Genomic DNA, 14,735 nt, shown 5'->3' with positions numbered 1-14,735 from the left:
ATTAGCAGCTAAAACCTCTTATATTCGTGTAATTTTAGATTTATTGTGTCATTATCAATTCGCAGAATTGGAATATTACAGCGTTATAAATTTTTTTTCATTTTTATTTTTTTTTATTTTTTTTATTTTTTTTTAAGTATTAATCCCACTTTGGCGGTTCTCATCCTCATCCTGCAAAATTTTTTCGTTTTGAGGCTTATCTCTTTATCAAGTGGTTTTCAATTTTGTATATCATTTTTACGATATTGTCCTTATTATATATGTATTTTCTGTTTTTTTCTAGTAGTTATAAACAAAGGCCCTTTTAGGGTTTATATAAATGTTTAATCATAAGGGCTTCTCCCTCAACAATATAGATTATTGGCTGGTTCCGTGTGGCACCCAAGAAAAACCGCTACTCAAAAGAAGCTTCTAAAATTTAGAACTTCAAAATAAAAATAATAATGCTTGTGTCTCCCCCTAGGGGACTTACTTTTCTTTTAACAAATGGACAAGGATTGTCTGCCCTCCACTTCCGGTGTCATTTCCGTGCCCTCCTGTTTTGTGTGGTCACAGTTAAGTCATGTCAACATTTTATATTATTTTTTATAGATATAATAAGACAAAAATAAATAGTATATAAAATGTTGATGTGGCTTAACCATGATCACACAAACAGGAGGGCACGGGAAGGGCACCGGAAGTGAAGGGTAGACAATCCTTGTCCTTAACAAATAGCATTCTTGTGATGAACTGTCTATTTGTTTTATGTATATGAATGATTGAAAAACCACCAAGTTAAATATCATTTTGCGTATAAGACCTTTGGATGATGATAAAGGGAATGAACAGTTTGGATGATAAACGTTTGTTAACGTAACTTTTATACTACTAATTAATAAGCACCCTATTAAAAAAAAAGGTTTGTTATTAGAAAGCATAATGCTTGTGAATCACACGATGATGGTTGAAAGAGATTGAAATGCCTCTAAGTCTTCTCGATCTCCGAAAAATCGTTTGTCTTGTCAAAGCCACCAAATAATCCCTTTAAATAAAAGAAAAAAGAAAAAGAAAAAGAAGGTAAATGTGTGTGTAACGCAAAGGAGCGCAAAATTTATTAGGAAAGCCACGGTGGAACGATATTGGGACCCACTTAATATAACCCTTCACTGACAGTCTGACACGAGGATCCTCTTTGTGTCCTATATAACCACTTTCGTTGGCTTCCCTCCGCGTTTGGACGACGGACGAGAAAAAAAACATGGACTTATTACGCAACCTCTGTCTCGTCAGATTTCTCCCTCACAAAAACCCGTGCTCGGAAATATAATCTCGCATTTTCTCGCTTGCCAAACAGTCACTGAGAAAGTCAGAGAAAATCCGGCGAGAAAGTTTTGAAAGATGGGGGTTTCGCAGGCAATGGAGGCCCTGGGAGCGAGAGCTTCGTCTATCAGAGACGCGCTGCACAAGAGCCAGACCATCACCGACAACATGGTCTCCATTCTCGGCTCCTTCGACCACCGCCTCTCCGCCCTCGAAACCGCCATGCGTCCCACTCAGGTCAATCACCTCTCTCTCTCTCTCTCTCTCTCTCTGTGTTTGTTTCCCAAGAAACCTGAGGAAAATGTCACCTTCTTCATCGTGTTTCGGAGAATGTACCAGTTTCCAAACGCCGCGTTTCGTTTCGACCGGTGTAATTTGCCTTTGATTTGGTTTAATATGTATATATGGAGCTGATGATATCTTTAGGTTTAATTGACATAAATTTAGGATTTTGATTTGTGTTTGTTTTTGAATTGGTGGTAATTGTGGATGATAGATTAGGACACATTCGATTCGGAGGGCGCATGAGAACATTGATAAGACATTGAAGGCTGTAGAGGTTATATTGGGGCAATTCGACCTCACACGAAAGGTTAATCACCCTTTTTTCGCTTCGTTAATGCAATGCAATTAGTGATTTGTCCTTGTTTGTTGATACATTTGAAGAATTTGATTGGAAAAATGTGGCGGTGTTGGTTTAGGCAGAGGCTAAAATACTGAGAGGGCCACATGAGGATTTGGAAAGCTATTTGGAAGCAATTGATCAGCTGAGAAGCATCATTCACTTCTTCAGTAGCCACAAAAATGTTAAGAGCAGTGATGGGGTGCTTCACCATGCCAATAACTTGCTTTCGAAAGCCATCTCGAAGCTCGAAGATGAGTTTAGACAGCTGCTCACAAATTACAGGTTCGTTTTAAATACGGGAAAACATCTTTGCGAGTTTCAAGTACCATTTCCTGCTTTCAAATTATTATCAGTCAACTGTTAAATGTGACATGCAAGCATTGAAATTTTGTTTACTATTTCCATTGTATCTAATTAAGCGTATTAAATTTTTGTTCTTTTGTTATTCTTTTTCCGTTTTGGTTGAGGGAGATACTCTGTAATGTTTGATCTGGAAGTATAATTTTGTACAGAAACATTGTCTCAAATATATGAAAAAAGTGATTACAACAATGAAAACGGTAGTTAGGAAGTTGAATTCAATAAGAATTTAAGTTTACTTCACCTTTGTCAGCCAAAAGGCATGATAAGAACAATGATTATGTAAGATTCTTGATAAGAACATGATTGTGTAAGATTCTTGGTGCCCTATTTTTGTTGATAAATATTGATGTTTTACTTATCGTAGAATTCAAACGTTACAGAGGTTTTTTTTTGTTGGTAAAATTCAATATTTTAGTCATGGCCTTCCACCTCATAACAAACCTCAATGTTTCTTCTTGTTCCTCATTTCCTGTTTCTCTCAGGATGCCAATTTCCTATTGTACCATGCCAATCCTATGATACAATATCAGGTCTGATAATAATTGAACTTTGAGATTATAGCCCCTCAAGTATGTTTTTTCTTTCGTATTTCAGCAAGCCTGTGGAGCCTGATCGTCTATTTGATTGTCTCCCCGACTCTCTACGGCCAGATCCAGCTGGACAGAAAAATGAAGCTAGTGGAAAGGGTTCTGACCACCCAAACAAAAGCTTAAAACCTGTCATTTACACACCACTAACCCTTATTCCCCCAAGGGTTCTGCCATTACTGCATGATTTAGCCCAACAAATGGTTCTAGCTGGCCATCAACAACAGCTATTTAGGACCTACAGGTGAATTCTTTATTTCTTTTTTGTGGTTTAACCTTATGTTGCACCATTGCTTACATTGTCAGTCATATGTGATAATTTCTGTTATTAACTTATTAGTTAAAGTATATCTTTAAATAAAGGGTGTCATTCATTAGATAAAAAGAATATACTAGAAAAATTTTCTTCATAGAGTTCCTCTCATCTTCTCTCCCTTGTCATCTAGATGACCTAAATGAGCTAGAAAGTACTTGCCTTTCTTTAAATTGGTTTTCTGACCGCTTGATTCTTACCAAACACCTGACTGAGATTGAGTTATTTTATTCGATTTATAATAAATAGGTAAAGAAATGATATACGTAATCATTTCCAATCAATGCAATGCAGCCTAAATTGCATCTAAGCCGTGAATTCTCTGCCTGGTCATGTTGTGACCTTGATGGGATGGAACTAGTCCATTGTATTTCTTAGCAACACACGATTATTGGTTTTAGGATATATGATTTGAATCATTTTTCTCTCAGAAAACTACAAAAAGAAGAAAACGGTAGAGGAGAATTTGCGCTTGTTACATTTATTCTCTAAATAGGTTTGAAAAATAAATTTGTTTGGTCTTTTTCTTTGCTACATAAGATGCCAAAGATGTAACGAAGGATATGACTATAGATAGGGAAAACTGGAAAAAAAGGATTCCAGTAGCCAACCCCACTTATTTGAACTTAAGGCTTGGTTGAGGAAGTGCATGAATTCAAATCTTTCTTTGTTTCACATATTATTTCATAAACTGACAAAGATGCTCCTTATCTATCAGGGACACTCGTGGTTCTGTTTTGGAGCAGAGCTTGAGGAAACTAGGCGTGGAGAGACTTACTAAAGATGATGTTCAGAAAATGCAGTGGGAGGTTTTAGAGGCTAAGATTGGGAATTGGATACATTATATGCGGATAGCTGTAAGGATTCGTGAGTTTTAGCTGAATTGATTGTAAATGGCTTGTTTGTTAGTTGCTGTTGCTATTTTCATCTCCGGTTTTATTATTGTTATCTTATTTATTTATTTCCCAAGTGCTATACTGTTTAAAACAGGTGAAACTTCTGTTTACTGGTGAAAAGAAAATCTGCGATCAAATATTTGAAGGTGCTGAGTCACTTAAGGATCCATGTTTTGCTGAAGTTACTGCAAACAGTGTGGCTGTGCTCCTCAGTTTTGGGGAGGCTATTGCCAGAAGCAAGAGGTCACCTGAAAAGTTATTTGTTCTTTTAGACATGTATGAGATAATGAGAGAACTTCAGTCAGAGGTATTGAAATTTTAGTTATTGCATAATATAGACCATGTATGATTACAAATTTGTGAAATTGTTGTTTACTTAATTAAACATTTTGAGAGTTTCTTCCTGCATATTGTGGGGGATAATTTATAGGGATTCATGGAAGAAATTTATATCCTGTTCGATATGGACATATGGCAATCAATTTTTTGAATGGATAACACACATACTCACACACTCACAGTCAATAGTTTATGCACAAAATTGTTTTGGTTAAGGCACTTAAACCAACTTGCATAAAAGGCTTCTGAAGTCCATCCGTTGCTGCTAATTTTGGAAAAAACATTCAGTATTTCACCATTCATGGTAATATTTCCGGTGTTCTGTAGCACATAATGCATACTGTAGTTCTGGCTTCGATATGAATGTGACAAATGATGCTATGTTGCTGATATAAATACTTGCTAAGACCTTAGTTTTGGTTTCTTAAATCACGGCAGAACTGTGTATGTTTGAATGAGACCTGACAACACCTTAGAACTCATCAATAAGTAGCATTATAATTCACAAAGTCGTATGTTTAATTCTATAAGATGATCACTGGAGTAATTTGAAGGCCATAAGGTAGAAAAGTAGTAACATGGGGGTAAGTGTAATAATGTCAAACAGAGTTAGAAATTTACATTGCAAGGAAACTAGAATTCCTGAAGAACGTTGCAGGTCAAAATGTTAGTTTAGTTATCGTTTTTATCTTTATATGTTCTTCAAATGTTGGTTTAATACTTTTAAGAAGATGATAAATGGTTTAAAATATAATTCTTAGATCTTAATTTCAGATTGAATTCCTTTTTGGAAGTAAAGCTTGCATGGAAATGCGGGAATCTGCATTAAGTTTGACAAAGCGTCTAGCTCAAACAGCGCAGGAAACTTTTGGTGATTTTGAAGAAGCTGTTGAAAAGGATGCCACAAAAACTGCTGTTCTTGATGGAACCGTCCATCCTTTGACAAGCTATGTGATAAACTATGTAAAGTTTCTCTTCGAGTAAGTAGTTATTCCTGTGCTTTCTGCTTCTTGCTATTTTGTTCCCCATCTGAGGTGATTGCAAATATAATAACTTTGAAGTATTCGTGATTACTGATGTCTTTGGGGGCGATCTGATATACTGTATCATTTTTTTGCCCCTATAGCTTTTGGTAAATTCTCTGCTTTGTTGAATTGTTAGTTACTTGGATTGTTGTTTCCATGTTGGCTGGTTATGAGGTAGTAAACCAGAAAAAACTTCCGGACAACTATTTTGATGTTACAAACTAAGTTGGCTTTAGGAGCCCGTCATCCATCCACTTGTCATGCGCTAATTGATTCTTAGTTGTGAAATCATTTTGATGTTACAAACTAAGTTGGTTTTTTCTCTAAAGTTTTGAGTTTGAAGTGTCTCTAAAGTGTGATGTTATCAAGGGTTTATATGGTGAAAGCCTTTAATTTATCAAGATCTCTATCAGCGAAGTTATTTGCCTTTTTGTATTTCTTCCTTTCCCCCAATTGCAAGTTTGGTTTTCTTTCTATTTTTCTGGGCCTTTTTTAACAGTAACCGTGCAAACATCACCATATGACTGTTTTTGATGTTCACAGTTATCAATCCACTCTGAAGCAACTTTTTCAAGAGTTTGATGGTGAGCCGGAATCTCAGTTAACAAATGTTACTACAAGGATTATGCAGGCTCTTCAGAACAACCTGGATGGAAAATCTAAGCAGTATAAAGATCCTGCCCTCACTCAATTATTTCTTATGAACAACATTCACTATATAGTGAGATCTGTGCGGAGGTTTGTTTTACAGTAATCCTGCTCTTTAAAAGATACTGATCCTATCTGCATGCTGATACTGTATTAGCTGATAAGAAATTATATACAGGTCAGAAGCAAAGGATTTGTTGGGGGATGACTGGGTGCAGATACACCGAAGGATCGTACAGCAGCATGCAAATCAGTATAAGAGGGTTTCTTGGGCAAAGGTTTTGATTCTTTGATCATACTATTTCTCCACCATATTCTTTCTGTTTTCTTCTAGTGCTGCCTTATTCCCTCGTTCTGAATTCTTGTTAGATATTGACCACTAGGGATTTGTTTGTGCTGGTCATGTTTTCCTTTTATCCATAGCCCTAATTTACCCTTTTATTTCAAAATTTCAGTATATCCATTTCATATTTTCCTCAGGACACTTGATCATGTGGCCTTGATCCACTCCCCCATCCTCCTGGTCTCGACTATTTTTTAATCTGTCTATTCTTAATACATTATAGATGATTATGGTATTCATATGTTTCGAATATATCATTAGAAGGTGTTGAAGTATGGCAACATCTTTATCATCTATAACAGGAGTAAATGGGCTCAAATTTTCAATAATTTAAATCTAAAATTATAATGCGCGAATTCTTCCCTCTACTGGGGACATTAGTTGAAATCATTCTCATCTGCTCCGGTGTTTTTATTTTATGTTTGTGGTGCAGATTCTGCAGTGTCTTACCGTTCAGGGCAGCGGAAATCCATCAGGTGGTGATAGCAGTTCACTTTCAAGAGCTATGGTGAAAGATCGATTCAAGACTTTCAACGTGCAATTTGAGGAGCTTCATCAAAGGCAATCTCAGTGGACAGTTCCTGACAGCGAATTGCGAGAGTCTTTAAGGCTAGCTGTTGCTGAAGTCCTCTTGCCTGCTTACAGATCATTCATCAAACGTTTTGGGTATGTTTTCTCATATTTTCAAACATTTCCCTTGAAAATGATTCATATTTTTTGCATTTCTGGCATCACCATTAGCATGCATTGTGTTGCAGGCCTATGATCGAGAACGGAAAAAACCCGGGGAAGTATATAAAGCTTCGCCCTGAGACCATTGAGTCGATGCTGAATGAATTTTTCGAGAGCAAGACGTGGGGAGAACAGAAGCGATAGATAGTTGACATGCTTGTTTTGAGATCTAGGGACTTAGCTTCCAATGGTATTCTTTGTACAATTAAGATGAGGTTTACTAATAAGCCATGTTATATGCCCCATGTAAAGCCTTCAATTATTCATTTAAGTTTTTTTTACCTTTTGTTGTTCAGCTACCAAATGAGAGATATGTGAAATGTTAAAAGATATACGAGAGATAATTGTTATTAGCATTTCTAAATAGTTATATTGCACTTTTTAAAATGAGAAAATTGTGTCATAAATGGGATACTGGTTCATTCTTGATTATTTTTTCTGCCTTATTAAGGACTTTATTATTTTCTTTGTGTATACCAAATAATAACTATAAACCGAATACACTTGACCTTACTTTATCTACAATACTTATTCAAGTCTTGGTTCTGAAATAAATGCTAAACTTGTAAAAGAGCAAAAGAAATGGAAAGAGAAGGGCATGACTACTCAGAGACTGAATGATTAAAGACTTAAGAGTTTTAAAAGTGAAATCGGGCAAGTTAGAGCATAATCGGACGACTTCATACGCTTTATTGGACTAAGTTATGGGAACATTTGTACTGTTGAATTTGATTGCTAACACGAAGGGCTAAAGCATGCTTAACCATGATAAACTTTTTCATGCTCAGCATAGTGCATCCCAATGTCATTGATATTGTCCTAATTTAATCACTTATTACAAGGTGTTAGATTTTATCACAAAAGACCTCAGAGATATTAGGAGTGAAAACTTCCATATATTAATTGTATACAATTTGTCATATGATCGATGTGAGGTTTTATTCTCCAACACGCACCTTCACGAGTGGCCCTACATAAGATCACAAGGGAAACCAATTTTCACATTGAGAACTAATCACGTCATTATAGCTAACTCAACTTTTTAAGAGCTCAATCATCATTTAGGGACTAGAGTTAACACAACTTTTCGAAAGTCCAATCATTTAAGGGTGCGTTTGTTGCACCGGACTATCTCGGACTTGACTAACTTTAGGGACTAAGCTGGACTGGCTTAGACTAAACTAAGCTGGACTAATTTGGTATAGCGTTTAGTGCAGTGTCAAACTAATAATTAAAATAAAGGAACTTTGTACATAAATAATTGTGCACCAAATGGATCCAAAAAAAAAAAAAAAAAAATTTGTGCCCCAAAATTTCCCTAACCTCCATCTCTCTCTCGAAAGTTGCAGAAGGAATTTGGTTTGCAGAGCACCCTTGGTTTTGATTATTTCCTTTTGGATTTGAGGCCACAAAATTTTCCTATCAAACCTGGGTTTTGCAAAGTTTCGAACGAACTTGGTTTTGCAATTCAAATCTAGGTTTGCAATTTGAATCTAGGATTTGCAAATTGTGTCTAGGTTTTGCAATTCGAATATGAGTTTTGCAATCTCAACGAATCTGGGTTTTGTGATTCGAGTGGATTTGCAAAGATGTGCAGATGTGTACAGAGAGGACGCTATGGTTTCAGAGAAGATGAAGTTGTGGTCGCATAGAAGATGAAGTTGTGGTTGCAGAGAGGACGCCAGCAGAGCAACGGGAGTAGGATGAAGCAGGGCTTAGCTAGTCTCGGGGTTTTCGAGGACTCTCGCTAAGAACTGCTAGCAACGATGCCGTTAGTCTAGGCGAGTCCAGCTAATCTCATTAATATTAACAAACGCTAGACTACACTAACAGTTAGTTCAATCTAGTCCAATAAAATTTAGTGAATCCAAACAAACGAGCCCTAATATCATTAAGTTAGAGTTAGCGCAACTTTTCGAAATCCAATTTAAGACAGAGACTCACCTAACCGAATACAATATGAAGACTACTAATGACCAAATCTAGCAGAGTCTTTGCAGAAAAGTTTGTGTCACGAGATATATATGAGTAACCATGCAAAAGCTAAGTACATTAAGGTCAGATGTGTTACTTATTACGGTATTTATAACATTTTTTGTTTCTTGGACACGTGTACATCCATGTATGACGTTGACCGATGTTAATTTAACAAAGAGTGATATTATCAACACACTTCATTTTATTTTTAGACATTCTTTTTAATTTGTGACCGTCATATCTAAATTAAAGAATATCAAAAGACAAATATTAAAAGAGTGTGTTAGTAAAAATGAGTGTAACCATTGACAAGTTGTTTTCCACTTAAACATTGTCTCAAGAAGCTCCTTGCATGCATGGCACCGTGAGTTCAAACTTTGTCGGTGGTTAATCTAACAATATATATTGTTTAACAAAAAAAAAAAAAAAAAAAAAAGCTCCTTCCTTATCTTATTACCGGGCTCCATTGTGTCAAAAAATTTTGAATTGGGCTTTATTGGGCCGACCCGGCCTACAATATTGCTAAAACTTGACCTTATTTAAAAGGAAACTAATGGAAATGATTTGAAAACTTTAAATGTTAACTAAAAACCATATAGTAATTTTATTTAATGGTTAAGACAAAACCCAACATTAAATCAGTTCAATCAAAATGGTCCAAACAATGAATTTTCAATTTTACCCTTACGGCGTGCCCTTCCCCGTTTAACATCTCAAATTTTCAATCCCCCATCTTTTCTCTGCTATTGCTTTTATTTTCAATTCAATTTCACTTCCTCCATTTTTGCAATCTCTCTCTCTCTCTCTCTCTCTCCACCCAATCTCTTTTTCATTTTCTACTCGAATTCCACCGGTTCACAAATCAATTGAATCATCGAATTCGATAAGCACGGGCAAGCGGCTCAGTATTGAGCCTTTGGAGCTCAGTTTCTCCTGTCAAATGGTATGCTTTCCTCTCGTTTCGGTTTCTTGTTTGAAAGATTTGCATATTTCTGATTTCGTTCCTGATTTCAATTCACGGTTTCTTTATTTTGTTATTGAATTTCTCCAATCAAATTAATGATGAAGGTGAAGACTCCGGCAATCGGAAGCTGGAGCTGCTAGGCTTGGAGGGCAAATGACAAACGAGGAGGTCAAGAGCTTGAACAAACGGTCAGAGATATTTCTTCATGCTTTTGCTTTTCAATTTGTTAGGTGCTTCATTTGGCACCTCCTTTTTAATATGAGGGATGAGTTTTTATTATCTAATTATCTCTTAAAAATTCTTTTAATTACTTTTTCTAGTACATATACATCTTAAATAGTTTATCACAATCATCCAATTTCCATATGGTTTGACCTCTTTTCCTTGTTGATGTGGGATTCTATCTTTGTGAATGTTGATCTATCCCTAATGAGTTTTAATTCGATTGAATTATAATACTATATTTGATGTTTTCTGGATGGAATGAGTGGATTGGGGCTTGTGGTTTTCAAATTTCAATCCTTGAGTCGGAGGACGAGTAAATGGTTTTCACATTTCATTACAGGAAGTTGTATTTGGGAATGGCATTACATTGTTCTTATGAATTCTAATCTTGATTCTGAACAAACGGTCGTACCCAGTGCACAAGGCTCCCGCTTTACGCAGGGTCTGGGAGAGGTGAATGTCGGCTAGCCTTACCCCCATTTATGGAGAGGCAAACAAAATAGTCAAATGTTTTTACATTTTTAAGATTGTTGGCAAATTGCTTAGCTGAGCAGGTTGCATCAGCCTTTTCCTGGGCGACTCGCATTGCCTCACATACAAAGCTTTCCGTGTTTGAACTGTGTAACTAAGACCTTTCTTTTTCCCTTTTGTTGTGGTTTGGATTGGGGGATGGTGTTTGTCTAAGCATTTAAAAGGTAATTGATATCCAATTGTTTACATGATAAGTGATATTATTTTGGAGTTCAAATGGTAAGCTTGTGGATGAATGGTTGATATAATGGACAATTTAAAAAGTTTGATCCTTATCCTACTTTAACAAATATGTTCATTCTTATCAGTTCAAAGCATTCTTTATTTTTTATTTTTTTTTGTCGAAATTAGTTCAAAGCATTCAACCCCTTCAGACTTTGGTCGTGGACCAGGAGGAATTTTGATCACAAATCTATTTGCGTTATGGTCACAGTGATAAGTTAGAAAAGTTATTAATCTTCTGGTTACTTGTGGATGAATAACCCACATTATTTATGAAACAGTTTCAAAATAACTCATATTATTTCTAGAGCTACAGCAAAATAACCCACACTATTCCTGAAAATGAACAAAATAAATAATGTTTTTGAAACTTTAGCAAAATAACAAACATTATTTTTAAAACTGAGCTGAAATAACCTGCACTATTTTTGAAATTACAGCAAGATGACACATACTATTTTTGAAAACTAAACCAAAATAACACACTATTTCTGGAAGGAAACAAAATAAACATTAATTTTAAACTACAACAAAATAACCTACATTATTTCGGAAATTGAACGAAATAAACTCGCACTATTTATGAAAATGAACAAAATGAACACTATTTCTAAAACTATAGTAAATTAACGAACATTATTCTTGAGACTAAACCAACTCATAATATTTCTAGAATTATAGCAAAATTACCCACATTATTTTTGGAAGTGAACAACATAAACACTATTTCTGGAACTACAACAAAATAACCCACTATTTATGAAATTAAACCAAAACTTACACTATTTCTAGAACTACTGCAAAATTACAAACTATTTCTGAAATTGAACCAAAATAACTCACACTATATCTGAAACTAAACCAAAATAATTCACACTATTTATGAAACTGAATCAAAATAATTCACACTATTTTTGGAACTACAACAAAATTGTGCATTATTTAAGAAATTTAACCAAAATAACCTACACTATTTTTTAAATTGAATCAAAATAACTCACACTATTTCTAAAACTACAGAAAAAATAGTGAAGTATCAGTGTTGAGTTCTAGAAATAGTCAGTGTTCAGTTTAAAAAATAGGGATAGTACTAGTATTCAGTTTCAGAAATAATGATAGTATTAGTATTCAGTTTCAGAAATCGTGATAATACTCATTTTCAGTTTAAGAACTAATCATTGTTAAGTTTAAGAAATAGTGATAATAGCAGTGTTCTGTTTAAGAAATAGTGATAATATACATGTTCAATTCTAAAAATAGTGTTTAGTTTAAAAATTAGTGATATCATCAATGCTCAATTTAAGAAATAGTGATGGTACCCTTGTTTAATTCAAAAAATGGTTAGTATTTAGTTTAAAAAATAATGATAGAACAAGTTTTCAATTTAATAAATAGTCATTTTTCAGTTCTAGAAATAATCAGTGTTTAGTTTAAGAAATAGTGACAGTACATGTGTTTAATTCTAAAAATAGTCAGTGTTTAGCTTAAAAAATAATCAGTATTAAGTTTAACAAATAATAATAATATTAGTATTAAGTTTAAGAAATAATGATAATATCCGTGTTCAGTATACAAAATAGTGAGTATTCAATTTAAGAAATAGTGATAATACCAGTGCTCAGTTTATGAAATAGTTAATGTTCAGTTTAAGAATAGTGATAGTACTAGTGTTCAGTTTAAGAAATAGTAAGTGTTTAGTTTAAAAAATAGTGATAGAGCCATTGTTCAGTTTAAGAAATAATAGTACTAGTGTTCTATTTAAGAAATAGTAACGGTACCCCTATCCAATTCGAGAAAAAGTTAGTGTTCAATGTTTATAATTGATAATTTTGTTTACTTGGGGAAATATTGTAGCTATTTGATCTTTTTTTCTTTCTTTCTTGAAGATGTAAAGTATCAAATTGTTAGTACGATATCAATGCATTTTTTGTTGATTTGTTTTTAGGTTGTTGCTGGGACAGAACAAAGCCACGAGCAACACTTCCTGTAAAGGTAGATAATAAGGAGAAGGTGGTGGTGTTGAAAACACCCGAGGCGGTGAAAATACCGAAGCTTTACGGGCAAATCTACAAGACCATTGTTTTATCCGTCAAGAATTGAGACCCCACTGGCAAATCTACAAAGTTTCAAAAACTGAAAATGAAACTGGGATAATTTCCAATAGAAGTTGCTCCTGCATTCTAGGAAAGTGGGTTCTAAGTGGTAAGCAAAATTAAGGGTGAATTGATCAACAAAAGAATCTGAACCACCTAATCACAAATAAGTGATCAATTAATAAAATAATATTAAAATGTATATAATAATAAAGTTGGGGAAGCAATTGCTCCCATTTTCTTTAAACGTGCAAAATGGTTTGAGGAGGTGGCCACTCTCCATTAGCCACAATGAGTTTTACCTCCCTTTCAGGAGGAAGGCGGATGACAAGAAGAAAAATAATAATTCCAAAACCTGAAGGGGGAGGGAACGAACGGCCACAAGAAAAAATGAGAGAAAGAACTGGCTGACAAAATGGCATATTTGTAAATAAGGGAAAGTTTACTTCTAACAGAATTGGCTAACAGAATAGCATTGCTGTTAGGGGCAAAGGTGTAAAAAAAAATCATTTCGTTTTAGGCTTTTAGTTCAGCCCATGTGTGTTAAATGTTTGTGGATCTAATGTAAATTAGTTTTGTTTTTATGATTAAATATGAAGTCCTTTTGGTTAAATAATAGTATAGGGTGGTTTTTTATTAAACTAAACTTAGTTCAAACCCTTTTCATTAAAGTTTCCTTATTTAAATGGTAGTGGAAGTGTGGGAAATACCATATACGAAACTATTGACATGGTAACTTTTAGGTACCAGAACTCAAACATGCCTATCTAATCAAACATTTTTCTTAAAACATTCAGATTACTAGAAAAAAAAAATCATATTGTTTATACCATATTTAGGGCCTCGTATTTAGATCTCGTACAAATACTCAGGGGACTTAAATGTAATTATGGGATAAAGGAAGGGGCAAATATGTAATAGAGGAGGAGCCCCTTATTCTATAAAAGGGGACTCCTACCCTCATTCTAGGGGGAGCCTCACTCTCATCCTCAGAGGCCAATTCCTAGGTCTCTCCTCATCCCTCTCAAAGCTTCCTCACATCCCCTAAGCTCTAAGCTCTCTCTTCCTCTTCAACAGAGAAATACAATACAATCAGTGTGGACGTAGCCCAAACCTTGGGGTGAACCACGATAACTCTTATGTCAATTACATTTTATGCAGATTCACGGTCGGATTTACGTTGTTCCAAGACCTCCGGTTTTGTGCATCAACATTTGGCGTCGTCTGTGGGAAACGACACGAAAAATTATGTCGGTTCTCTCTCGATTCTTCACATCCACCGTGAATCTGCATAAACACCAAACCAAAATCTCAGATCTCGCTCTCTAGAAACCCAGAAATGGGGCCAGCGAAAAAGCCCAACTGAGAAATAAGGAGCCATTCTTAATCTCGCCAGCCCGAACTCACAACTTACAGCTCCATGCTTCAGAAAAATGAAGGTCCCCTGCTACCCTTCCGCGAATTCTCAGTCTGAAATCACAACTTGCAACTTTCAGTCTTCCATCTCTCAGGCTGGCGATTATCGACAAATTTCGCCAAACCCGCCACCC

At 35.1% G+C, this 14,735-nt stretch overlaps 1 protein-coding gene and 1 long non-coding RNA gene across 2 annotated transcripts; both read left to right on the top strand.

Moving 5' to 3' along the window:
• Positions 1-1,213: 1,213 nt before the first annotated feature.
• LOC103424286 (exocyst complex component EXO70A1-like) lies at positions 1,214-7,605 on the top strand. The gene is made up of 11 exons (XM_008362373.4): positions 1,214-1,539; positions 1,799-1,894; positions 2,004-2,209; positions 2,885-3,121; positions 3,909-4,047; positions 4,181-4,393; positions 5,200-5,405; positions 5,994-6,188; positions 6,277-6,376; positions 6,875-7,107; positions 7,200-7,605. Exons 1-11 carry the CDS (start codon positions 1,381-1,383, stop codon positions 7,315-7,317), a joined length of 1,902 nt encoding a protein of 633 aa, XP_008360595.3. The 5' UTR covers positions 1,214-1,380; the 3' UTR covers positions 7,318-7,605.
• Positions 7,606-9,885: 2,280 nt separating this feature from the next.
• Positions 9,886-13,801, top strand: LOC103424285 (uncharacterized). Its single transcript, XR_527749.4, has 3 exons — positions 9,886-10,093; positions 10,219-10,302; positions 13,038-13,801. It is a non-coding gene; the product is annotated as an uncharacterized lncRNA (long non-coding RNA).
• Positions 13,802-14,735: the final 934 nt, after the last annotated feature.

The sequence above is a fragment of the Malus domestica genome, chromosome 14 (assembly GCF_042453785.1).
Source record: "Malus domestica chromosome 14, GDT2T_hap1".
In the NCBI taxonomy this organism is placed as follows: Eukaryota; Viridiplantae; Streptophyta; class Magnoliopsida; order Rosales; family Rosaceae; genus Malus; species Malus domestica.
This window is presented reverse-complemented; position numbering and strand designations above follow the sequence as displayed.